The sequence below is a fragment of the Falco naumanni genome, chromosome 3 (genome assembly GCF_017639655.2).
Source record: "Falco naumanni isolate bFalNau1 chromosome 3, bFalNau1.pat, whole genome shotgun sequence".
NCBI classification, from domain to species: domain Eukaryota; kingdom Metazoa; phylum Chordata; class Aves; order Falconiformes; family Falconidae; genus Falco; species Falco naumanni.
In genome coordinates, this window is record NC_054056.1 from 22860096 (window position 1) to 22872979 (window position 12884).

General features: G+C 43.7%; 1 protein-coding gene across 3 annotated transcripts in view; it reads right to left on the reverse strand.

Moving 5' to 3' along the window:
- Window positions 1-2430: 2430 nt before the first annotated feature.
- The window catches only part of RNF144B (ring finger protein 144B), a 99790-nt gene continuing 89336 nt past the window's right edge, over window positions 2431-12884 (reverse strand). For all 3 annotated transcript variants that reach the window (XM_040586427.1, XM_040586424.1, XM_040586425.1), the window contains exons 6-8: window positions 11970-12114; window positions 9766-9855; window positions 2431-9583 (exon numbers count right to left, since the gene is read on the reverse strand). In XM_040586427.1, coding sequence (XP_040442361.1) covers window positions 9443-9583; window positions 9766-9855; window positions 11970-12114 — 376 coding nt within the window. In that variant the 3' untranslated portion in view covers window positions 2431-9442. The remainder of the gene's footprint in view (window positions 9584-9765; window positions 9856-11969; window positions 12115-12884) is intronic.

A 12884-nucleotide genomic window follows, 5' to 3' on the forward strand; every position in this document is an offset into this window, starting at 1 on the left:
GCCCCACGTGAGAAGTAACCCGTGGTACCAAATGAAAAGCTTTTTCTCTGAAAATTGTCATTTGGGGGGGTGGGGGTGTTGGGTTTTTGTTTGGTTAGATGGGTTGTTTTTTTAATTCTGGGATATCCCTGGAAAGCTCCGTAGAAAGATAAGGCTTTTTGTTATAACTTTCAGTGATTTCTGGTTTCTAAAAACTAAAAGGTTTTCAGATGGGAAGAGCTGTAGAGCTTGGAAGAAAAAGGAGCTGCCGTGCAGGCACCAGGCCTTGGAAAATGTACTTGCAAGGGCATCCTTCCCAGAGGCCGTCAACACCTACAGAGGATGGAACATCCCCAGGAGGAGTCACGGGCCCCATGGAGAAGTGTGACAGTGATGGTTGGGTGGGCAGCATCACCCACAGGGTCACCACAGAGCAAAAATGTCAACCCACTTGCTGGAAGAGTGGAGGAGGTGTTTTGCGAGGGTGATGTGGGTCGTGTTTGTCAAAGTGGAAGGATGGATCAGGCTGAGGGCAGTGTCTGGGGCAGCCCTGCGCAGAAGGGGGGGTGGGCAGGTGGCTCTTCTAGACACACAGGTTAAAAAGGTAAATTACATAGTTTGTAATCTTAAAAAACAAGGAGTTTAAAGTTTGGTTACAAAAACCTCTGAAATAAAAGGCTGGAGAAGAAAACTAGTCTTCATGACCAGTATGGGAACTGGGGGGAAAATTGCACGTTGAAGCTGGGACCAAATCAAATTTGAAGCCACTGAATCTTTCTTTTTTTTCTTTTTTTCTTTTTTTTTTTTTTTTCTTCCCTTTTTCAGAACGTGGTCAGAAGATGTTGTTTGAGTTGACAGGATTAGTGGCAAGTGCCAGTTCTTCAACAAACATTAAGCAAGTGAACTGAGGGTGGTGATTAGTTCCTGTTCCTGCTGAAGGACAAGTGTGGGTGGAAGATGATGCGACCACACAGGAGTCGTGGGGCCTCTGGACTTTCCCCTCTGCTGGAAATTGCTCGGACACCTCTGATCTGGAATTTTTAAAAAAATTGAGAGAAATTCAGAAACATCAAATTTTTCTTGGAAAACCTTTCTTGGGATTTTTCTTCAAAGTTGCCAGGTGAGGAGCTGGCAGTTCACTGTCTGCCAGGTGGGGAGCCGGGCAGTTTGCCCACCGCGGGCAGCTGGCAGGCTGGCAGGGCACCAGGGCACGTCGGCTGCCAGCAGCTGGTGCCCGTCACCAGTTTGACAGAATTGACACATTCCCACTGCCAAGCTGGTTCCTCGGGCACTGGCAAGATCTTCTGAAGGAAAAGTGCCATGCTGGAAACTTACTTTCAGTCTGCTGCAATACGTCACCTACGTTACCATGTAGATATGATGCGTTGCCACAATGTTCAGAGAACAAGACCGGAGCCTTGGCTGCAAAAAAATTCGATAAAATAACTGTGTTTGAGTGCTGGGGTTATTCCACTTAATGTACTCTGAGCAAACTGGTGGCGGGAAAAAAAAAAAAAGTACAGGCATGACCAAGAATTTGAACTCTAGGTGAAAATGGTGACATTCTCCTCAACCCGCATCTCAAACCAAATCCTCAGAGGCAAGAATCTCACGACCTTTCAGATAATCTATTAAAATAGAATAGATAAATCTATGTAAAGCCCCACAGATGGCACGCTGGGTTTTCAAGGATCTGTCACCTGGGCAGAAAATCCTACCTTACTTAATAGTAAACATCACCTTAATCTGTGATGCTCAAAAACCCAGGTGTGATTGTGTCTTGTGAGCACTTTAGGATGTGGGTGTGTGAGAAAACAAAGGAGCATGTATCTCTGAAATTGCATGGCAGGGCATAGCGTTTCATCGTGTCCTTAAGCAGCACAGAGCAGGGGGGCCGATTCTGCTGCAAGGACAGGCAGGCTGGAGGAAGCAAGGGAAGAGCAAGGGGTTCCGAAGCAGTAGGCTGCTCTTCACGCAGCACCCCGCATGTGCAGCCTGGGGTGGCTCTGGCACCTCCTGGTACGCCCCAGGTTGTGGTCTCCACCAAACTGCACAGATTTATAGCAACCCTGCAACCCACCTACAGAGAGCAAAGACCACCGCTGCTGCGATGCCTGCATGCTGCTGCAGCAGCACTCAGGAGCTACTCCAGAGCCTGAGCCTGCCCCACTCTCTTGAAAATGATTTTAATGTCATTTATTGTTGAGAAAGTAAATAAGAGTCAAGATTCTGATCCCGCTTCTTCTATCCTCTTTTGTCATCAAAATTCCCATTAAGCATCCCAAACATGTTTGAATTCTTCCCATAAATTTTCTATATTCATCTTTTTTTTTTTAAAGGCAGCTAAGAATTAAAACAAAACGAGACAATGTCTTTACACTAATTTTTTAATGTTACACATACTGCACCTTATAACATTAGAAGAAAAAAAAACCCAACGTAAAACTTAAAGACAGAAAATAAATATATTTTTTACGAATATATGCAGAGAGAGTGCAAAAAACTGCATCTCTAAAATGTTTAAATGCTGAATCGTACAACAAAAAAATTTACAAAAGCACTTATTTCTTTATACGTGTCAGCTCTCCTCTTATAAACACAAAAATATTTTAACAAATCTTACAAAGATCAAACCCTTTTGCCCTCCACCAGGAGAAAAGTGGTGAAGAAAGTGTATTACCTGGAGGAAAAGAAGAAGAAAAAAACGCCCAAACCACAGATAAACAAAATGTAAGCCTAAACAGGTACCAGGGAAACAACATCTGGATGCTGGGGAGGGATGTACCCCTGTGCGCCGCAGCGCAGGAGATGAGCCCCCTGAAGAAGGGCTGGCCCTGGGGGATGGAACGCGGCTGCTGCCCAGATGAAGCTGCTCTTTGCTGTACCACTTGCCCCACATGGCACCAAAGTGCCCTCTCTCCTGCTCCTCTCAAGCCACGGCTTTTTTTCAGACAAATGCATCCGAAAGCAGCATTGGTCCAGCCAGAAGACCCTAAATCGAGCAGAGGTGGGAGCGCTGCGCACAGCCTGGCTCGACCCAGCACCTCTACCTGCAGCGCGAAGCCAGCACCTGCCCCAGGTGGGGAAGAACAGGGGTCCGCACTGGCCGACAGGTCACACCAGTGCCAGGCACGGACACTTCCAAGGACATGTATTTAAAATACACAAGGCGACCCTTGGTGCCGGCGGTGCCAGCGCAGCGTGGTGCGGGACAGTTCCGCTGCTCCTGGCTCACCAGACTCGCTCACGGGGCAAAGCGACAGCTCAGAGCAGCTGAGCTCCACGTACCTCTGAACTGGGGGCTCTTTGAAACTGAAACAGGCCAGTAGCAGAGATGGGAAAACAAAAGGAAGAGATTTGCTGTGGAATTTGGGGTGTTTGGGGACTGGGCGGGTAGCTGTGCAAAGGGCCAGCTTGCCATAGGGCTCCTGATGAAACTCTGGGATATGCTCGTGCACGGTGAGACAGCCCAGCACCACACATGCCACACAACTGGTGGCACTCAGGAAGCTGCCTGGATGACTCCCTTGTGCACGGCATCCATGGCGCGGGCCCAGCAAGCTGTAACGCTCAGGCACCTTCCTGAAATTTAAGCAACTCCCTGCACACGTCCCGCAGCATCACACATTAACCAGCCTGGGATCTCCCGGCACACGGCCACCAGAAGCTGCTGCTTCTGTTCGAACATCCAGAAGGCACAAGCAAATGACTGAAGTCCTTAATTTTTCAGCCAAGAGAAGAGAAAGCCTCTCGGGCAGAAGGGGGAAGAATGAGGTGTCCTCTAAAAAGCTGGTGGACCTTGTCAACCAGTATCATCTTGTATAGCCCAAACTGTGATAGTCAGTGGTGCTGGTAAGAAACTACCTTTCCGCAACAGAAATTGGCTTGATTCAGGGAACTAACTTGAGAGATGGTAACAAAACCTCTGATATAACTAAAAGATAGCGGTAAACATTTCCTGTGGACTGCACTGAATTAGAGGAATTTACCTTGCAAGGAACACCACGACCTTCTCTGCAGGAAGCAGAAGAGGAAAGGCTTCCAGTATGAATGCAACTAAGATAAAACTATCATTTGATAAAAGGCAACAATACTTCAAAATTAATATTTTATAATTCTTAATTATAAATTATATATGGATTGTATAAATTATAATAATAAATTATAAAAACACGTTGGTTCTGAGAAACTGGAGTGTAGTGAAAGAAAACAGACCTTTGGGCTTCCTGTTCAGCAAAACCATTCAGCTCTCACTTCATGACTTTACTAACTAGAGGACAAATAAAAATTAGACTAAAGTTTTCCACAACCTTAGCAGTAAGTTCAGTTTCCAGCAGACTGCAGAAGAATTAACTCTCACTATTCCCGGAGAGGTAAATTTTCACATCTTTATTGCCAGCCACATAAATTAGGGTCTGATCCTACACAATCATGTGTGAGAGACATCTTACAACTGTTTTATAACTATCATAGTCTGTTCAACTGTTTCAGTGTATTTTTAAAATTATTTTACAGTATAAGTACACCCTAGAAAGCCTCCAGGGGGTTTGAATCCCTAAAATACAAAGCCGTACAAGAGAAGGGTTTTTTTATTTATGTAATAAAAATATGCATATAGGATGCTTTGGTTTTTTTTTTCCCCAGCACATTTCCAATAAAGTCTGCTCAGTAACAGAAGCATCTCTCCTGTGAAGCTCGAAAGCTGTAGGGCTCCTTTACCTGCAAGCTCTAACAAAGCAGTCCTTATTTAGGTCTTCCAAAACACCTTCTTAAGTCTGAATGAGTTTTTCTAAACAAGCCAAGCCTGGAATTTCTATCTTTGGTCATTTATCTCAGCATCAAATTTCTTATTAACAGCTGGGAGAAAACAGGAAGATTTTTTTTATCCTCATACAAAGAAATCTACTAATTTTGCTCCAAGAATCTTTGGCCTGAGATAGAGGGTGAAGAACATGATCATCAAAAGAATTCGTTTGAGGAAGGCGAGGGTGACTGGGAGAAGGAGAGTGCAATGCTAAACAGATTTCAGATTTTGAAAGCAGCAGGTACTACAGCACAGCCACCTGCTGTGGCACCCAAGAACAGAGCAGCCAGGAGTTGATTTCATTGTCCTGTTGTGGAAATGCAGTTGATTTCTGTCCACTTGCAGATCTTCAAGCAAATATGAAGATAATACCCAGATTCTCTCAGTTCATTCAAGTAAAAATTATGTACATTTTAAACTTATCTTTGGATTTTATGCTATGTTACTGGACAGACAACAGTACATACCATTTAGCATCATTAAAGCACTGTAGAAACATTAATTACTGTTACCCCTCATGCCCTTCTTTGGGGTAAGCAACTCTATGCACCAATAATAAATCATCAATTACTGAACAGCAGCATTGACCATCTCCCATAGTCCTAGAATAAATACTGCAGGGAAGTACTTATGCTATAGCATGACAAGTATTTTTATTAACAGGTGGTTTGGGGAGCAGGTACCATCACCCTCATTTTAACACAAGGACAAGAGATGCTGAGTGGGATCTCAGCTGTATTTGATGCAGCTCCAGTGACTGCTGGGAAATTACAGTGAGATATGTGGCCGTGGAGGTTTGCGGCTGGCTGCAGTAAAAATCCGGATTTCTAGCACTGGTCTCTAGTTTTGGGATCTGATAAATACCTAGAGCCCAGTTTTCAGAAGGGCTGAATGCCCCTGGTTCAGAGGGAATAGAGTGGCTGCCCCTTGTGTTCTCCAAGAGAGACCTCTGTGGACACCATCAATGTAATGTTAATTGCCTAAAATCCCCAAGACCTCTCTCAGTGGTTAAAGGCCCCAGGGCAAACTGGCGATGGAGCCAGGGTGGGTGCTGTGCTACAGACCCCGGCTCTGGTGGGTACCCTGCCCTGCCACCGCCCTGAGCTCTCCCTGGGTGAGAGTACGGGTACCCGCACACCAGCCACCTGCGACAGGGGGAAGGAGAGATGCTCCAGCCAGCAAAGCCTGGTACCGACATGCACCACGTCACACAGATGATGTTCAAGAGGGTGGATTTACAGCTACATTGATAGAGAAGAGTCACAAGTAATCCGAGGCCTGGTTTTGTTTCTTTCGCCATAATTTCTGTTAGTACTATTAGTCACGCTTGCAATGAATCTCTGACAATGTAACTTTAATTCTTCTTAAAAAAGTTAAAAAAAAAAAAAAGAAAGAAAAAAAAAACCAACAAAACTTGACATTGTAGAAAGGTTCCTGCTTAAAACAGTTCTCTGGAAACTCTGTATTATCAGTTAGTGGAACAAAGCTGCCTTCTGGAAAACAAGGCAGCAGGGCCCTGCTGCTCCCAGCACCTCAGCGCAGGCACAGCTCTGCTCGGCTGTCAGCCCATCCTCACGGGCCGGGCGGTCAGGGTCTGATTAAAGCACATGCTCAAGTAACCCCACGCAACAAAAGGCCAGAGTACACGGTGCACTGGACACAGCCTTTTAAAGGAAATAATCTTTGTAAGGCTTCTAAGTTCTAAAGTATTCTAAGGCTTCTTTCTAGGTCAATTTGTTGCATCCCCACAGCCAAAGGAAGGTGTCCCTGTAGCTCATGCTCTCCTTACCCAGCTTGTGTGCAAAGACCCCCAGCTATAGCCTGGCCACTGCCACCAGCCTGCATACAGGCTCCTTACATGACTGGCACTCTGGCTGTCACATTGTGCTAACACTGGCATACTGAATTTCTTTTGATACCCACCCCAGGCACCGAAACTGGCATCAGCAATAAAATGTGCCCATGGAAAAGGCACACCTTCCTTCTGCTCTGTAGGAATTAGCCTTTGGAAGGAGTCACCCTGCACTTGAAGTGAGGAGTTAAAAATAAACGGGATACTGTTGTTTTCCCAAACTTTACAGCTATGCATGTGTGCCATGTTTTTATAAAATATCATCTTTCAAACAATTTAAACAAATTCCCACTCTACAGAGAGTTCTGCATTAACTTTGGACAACATTTAAAGAACTGGAAAAGGTCAAATTTGTATTGCAGTTCAAATGGTGGCATTGTGTCCATCACTGTATTCTGGGCAAGACAACTGCCTTCAGTTGCATTTTTTTAACAGAGGCAAGAACAAGAACTTGGCAGTTTCATTAACACAGCAGTATAAATGGAAAAAAACATGAGACACCTTCATCCCATTGGGCATTTTAGCAAAAACGGGCTGAGGGAAAGAGGGAGAGGACAAGGAAAGAAACCAAACTAGCAAAGGGTGTATCAGACATAGGTAAGACCACAAAACATAAAAAACTCGCAAATTTTAACATGCCAAGGATATTGGTACATTGCAATGCTGGTTATGGTTAGAGAGACTGTACAGCTCCTCTCTTTTTGTCCTTGAGGCTTCATTAAAGTAAGACCCTCAACTTCAAGTTCATAAATAAAATGGAAATGACAGTAGTGCCATAAAAACAGGTAGAAAAATAGTGCAAAGCCAAGGGCTGGACACTTTAATCTGTCACAAGTACCCCCAAGCACTACCATTAGTGCTCTTAAAGAAAACATGTAAGGAAAACATTCTCTATTTATTATAAACGGCAGTTGCCTGCATTGCACTCTGTATTTATAATGTACTGACTACCTTTCTGCTTCCCTTCAAAGCTGTGGATGGAGAATAAATACAGCCTTTCACACTGGTGAGCACTGCCTGCCCTCCAGTCATGACTGGTAGAGAAGTCAGACAGTATTTATAAAAGAAATCAATTAATAAGTAAAACAGACAATATCATTTAAGGCCTTTGTCCCTGCTAGTCTGCTCAACAGACTGCACTTTCTTAAAATAAGAACATCTACCACCTCCGTTACAGTAACTAGACAGCGAAGTTAAACAAAACCCCCCCAAAAAAGGTCACAGTTAACGGCTGCCAAGAATGCAAAACACAACAGCAAAGATGCTGCTCGCCGCGCTCCTGGTGCCTCGCACTGTGCACGGTGGGCAGGCTGGCCGTGGGCGAGCCCGACGCGATGCTCAGGCTGAGCATCTCACCGAAACCTCGCAGCCCTTAGCAAAAGGGTTTGGAATTACAACTGATTACATAGTGCAAACTCGTATCGGTTCCCACAGATACAAAATGCACAGATGGGAGTCCAGAACAAAAGCCACCACCAGACAGGGTTGTGAGGAGCACCAGCCATTAGGGAAATAAACTCCGGGGAGCAAAGTCTGATCTCAGCTCCTCCTGAGTGAGCCTGGAGTAAACTCCAGCTCTTCAGGGAGGTTTCAGGGAACTTGTACGGGTGTAACTGATACCAGGGGCTGAACCAGTTTGGTGGTGAGGCACCAAATGAAAATGAAGCATTCATTAAATGACAGCCTTTCAGATTTGGAGTAACTATAAATTATTCGTAACAGAGTTTGTTAACCTTGAGTGGGACAGAATAAATACCCATCGACGGACGGAGCTTACATTTACACGGCATTTCTCAAGTATTCCCTTCAGCAGGTCCATAAGGTTTTTAACGGGCGGTTTGCCTTAGCCTGATGAGACTTTTTCTTGCTGCCACCCCATTTAAACTGTTGAAAAAATATACTGACTGCCTAGAAAATAAATTGTGCATATGTATTCGGTATATCCACACCCATGCGGCCACTCTACATATGCACAACCAAGACCCCAATACTGTGCACCAAACAGGAACTGTACCATGGGCTTTCTGGAAAGATCAGCTTTGTGGTGAGTTTGCTACACCCATGTTACTGACAAAAGGCATGCCCAATGGCAGGGAAATATGCATACTCTTCATATTTCAAGGTAGATATGTCACATTTAATCTGGAAAAAAGTCAGCTTTCTCAAGGTAGCCCTCTCTTAGTTCGAAATAGTTTTGTCGGGTTTCACTTCTGTAATTGAGATCAACAGCATAAATCCATTTGATTTCAATGCTGAAAGAAATGCCATGGCAGCCAATTGACAGGAAACTGTCAGATATATTTTCTTAACAGTTTGTTACCTTTAACAGGACACAAGCTAGCTGACGGAAGGACTTAATCAGGCTTTTCACTCTCCTTCTTCTACAAAATACCCAAAATGTTCTGAGAAATCGGAGTGCCACCGAGAACCAGCGGAAAGCATGACAGTAATGACTGGCTCTGCACAGGCAGAGTAATACTGCAGGATCGAGTCATCCCTGGCTGATGGAAGATGGTAAAATTCCAACAGTCTCAAAAGGTGGCTCATATTTAAGGGTATGAACTACTGAATGGTGTCTTGTTTTCCTTTTAGAAAGCAAACCTACACCATACATACTGCACAATAATCTAGGCTTTTCCCACAGTGGGACTTGTTAGTGATAGAGTAGCCTGTAAAGAATAGGCACTTATCCCAAGAATTGGCAAAAAAAGGGAGTATTATTTGGTAGGTATGGCACCAAAATACAACCATTGTGCTTTCTCACATACATATGCTGTACAGACGGAGGCTCAAACAGACACAGAGTTTTAGGTTGTTGGTGGGCTGTGTTTTTTCTTTTTGCTTCGGCAGGATTTGCAAATGCAGCAGATGATGCACGGAGATGCCACGAGCAGCAAGGGAGAGGTCACCAATGCGATGATACCCAGTCCAACGAGGATCCCCACAACCTGAAAGACATGGTAGTCAAAAACAGGTATTTAGCTAATTGGTGTCTTTATGTAGAAGCACAGCACAGGTCACAAAAAACAGTTGAAAATATGAAAATAATCATCCTGGTCCTTCACTGAAGGGTAAAATCTCATTGCTTCATGCATGTGTGAGAGCTCTGCTCAGCTGACTACAAACGCACCTGTGTTCTGTTCCACATCACCGAAGCCCGCGAGTGGCCCAGCTTGTTTCTGCAAGGGCCTCTGTCGTAATGTCGTAGGAAGATATCATTCTGAAAAACAAAAGGAGAAGCTGCAAGAGCAGGTTACAGCAACTGCAGGGAGAGGTTCAAGACAGGACTGGAAATACAACCTTCCTTACACTGCTTTACAATTACCAGCTGCCAGCAGACAAGTTCATCTGTCTTCCAAATCATAACTTAGAGAAGCTGCCACAGTTTCAAGAAGTGTGGTGTGTTCAGGACCTGAGCCATTGCATAGCATCTTTCCTCCCCCACTTCTAAAAAGCACAAGCATATGCACTGCACCTATTGCACAAGTACCCAGTCTGTAATTTGGCGACAATAAAGGGGCCTGTAAACAACAGATACTTCTGACAGCTAGCAGTATGAGGGATCATCTTCCTGAGATACTTCCACCTTCTGTTCTCCTGCTGTCCCTACACTTCAGTGTAATTATTTACCCCTATGCAAAAATGAACACAAATTGGATTTCTCACACCAAATGGGACATTTTACACCCACTCTGCATAACAGGTAAAAGTGCTCTATGTAGAGAGTCTATAAATATTAAGCAGGGCTGATTTCTTAACCACAGTATAAGCAAAGTTTGAAATCCCAGAATACCGGTGTATTGGACTTTTTGCATGGGCACAAGTCGTAATTCCAGCATGTGAACAAAGCCTTTAGGCAGAGTCAAAGTCCTGGATGAGACTAACGTTTTTAACAGGGTTCTTGCTTTTTTATCTTTAAGTAACTTTTTCATCTCTAACTGAGATACCTAAAAAAAATTACACTTGTAGTAATTTTCTTCCTAAGCTTAACAGGAACATTGAAAAAGTAGTTCAAATTTTACAAGTAGTTTAAAATTTAAAGTGTTTCCTTTCTCTTTTCCCATTAATACTTACTACATTATTAATTTTTTTTTTCAGAAGATGACTAACTCCCTGCATTACCCTTCCCTAGCCAGCTGTGCTGCAACCTGATGCTGCTTTCTTCTTCATTTTTCCGCCCCGCTCTTTGGCTCTGCAGGTATTAACTTCACCTAAACCTGCAGCTCCTGTAACCCTGTAGTTTTTTTAGAAAAACTATGTTTGAATCATGCAACTACATTTTTTTTTTTTCTTCCTCCTGTTGAACTGATACAAACTTGATAAGGGCACATCCACAGTGTCTGTGAGAATCCGACTGTTTTCCAGTTCAGCCCAGGGTTAAGCAGTCACTGCGTACTGGGTGTACTCTGGGGCAAGCTGCAAGGCTCACGTTGAAAAAGCATGCTCATACATGGAATGGGGCAGAGCACTAAGCGAAACCTTTCTAGCATGCTGAGAAAAGGAAGGATGAAGAATGAGGAAATCTTATTGTTCGCTGGCTACGAAGTACAAAAAAGAAGAAAAGCCATGCAATATCTAGCATTTTATTTCAAGTGCTGGCAAAGTCCTTTTCGCACTCCCACAGTTACTAATGATGACTGCACCAAAGAGGGAAGCTGCCATATACATGAGCACATTGCTTCATGTAATCTGAACCTAATCCTGCCAGGAAACTCAAAGTCTGCACGAGCTGAGACTAGTTGGTATCCCCTGAGAAATAACCAGCCACCTGCACTTCGTAATCCATGTTCATAATCCAACATTTTTATCCTCAAGCCTACTAAGCGACCATTTTCCCTAGCAAACACGGCACTACAGACAGACTAGTGAAGGAGACCTAATCCATATGAGCTCTTAACGCACCCTACCGTGAAACACCCCCCCTCCCCCAGTACCATACCATTTTTTGGACAGGCTGTGACCTTTGCAGTCAGAGCAGGTGGAAGACACTGATTTCCCTGGCTGTCAACCAAACTATCTTTAGCTGCTGCACTGGAAGAGGGAATCAGAGAAAGGTAGTGCTGGAACAGACCTCCAGAAAGCCACCAGTCTGTCCCATTTCCCTCAAAGACCTAGCACAGGACCCACAGACATGGCTACGACCCTTTATGGAAAAAAGGGTATCAATATAAATAAAAGCACTGGATAAACAAGAAGAAAGAAATTAAATTAGAATCTGAATTGAGCCAAGCCACTCACTAGGACATCAATGAATTGATGAAGAGCTCATACAGGGCCTCAGACTAACCCCAGCCCTGTTACCCTTTATCTAGGTGATTTTTCTGCAGCACTTACATCCAAGTTCTGTAGACAGTACCAGCAAAACGTGTGTTTGCAGTTCTTGCACATCATCTGAGCACAGCCCTCATTTCGCTCAATATAGATCCGACAAACTGGGCACTGCTTAATTGGCGCCTCCATCTCTGTTCCAATAAGTGATCTAGAAGAGTAAGGAAATATTAAAGTGAAATGTGAATGCAATTACTGCTGATATTCAGGTCCACTGCCTGATGTATACTTTTCTGATTTTCCAGAGCATCTAATCTTGCTGTCTTGATGCACTCAATGTGTAAAGTTTGTAATATTCAATACAATACATATAAAGTATACCAGGTGTAAGAGTATCAGTATCACATAGGAGTAAAACTCCATTCCCTTGATCTTTTATGCTACATAAACCCAACACTCACTACACCCACAAATTTATCTCCTATAGCATTAAAAATGAGCACTTGGTAAGACAGCTTACACAATTCATTTAACAGGACTGGATTATGCAATTCATAATACTTGTCCTTGCCTGAACAAAATAGCCTTAAACTCCAGCAAAGCCAAAGATCAAACCTGGAGAAGAAAAATTATAGCAAGAGCTCTTTAGCAACTCCTATTCAATGAAGCCTCTAGCAAGCAGAAGGCTTAGATTTTAAGTCTTTCATTTCTTGAAAAAAAATGATAGAAAACTTCCAACACACATGACTGAATGCAATCTGATTCTGAAAACAAAGTCGGATGGCCAGAGACATGACATAATTTAAATACAGAATTGCTTTCTTTCTGCAGATTAACGCCTTACTCAACCTTATCTGTCGGTTGTTTACACCTATGCAAAATGAACATAAATCAGATTTCTCACACCAAATGGGACATTTTACACCCACTCTGCATAACAGGTAAAAGTCCTCTATGCAGAGAGTCTATAAATATTAAGCA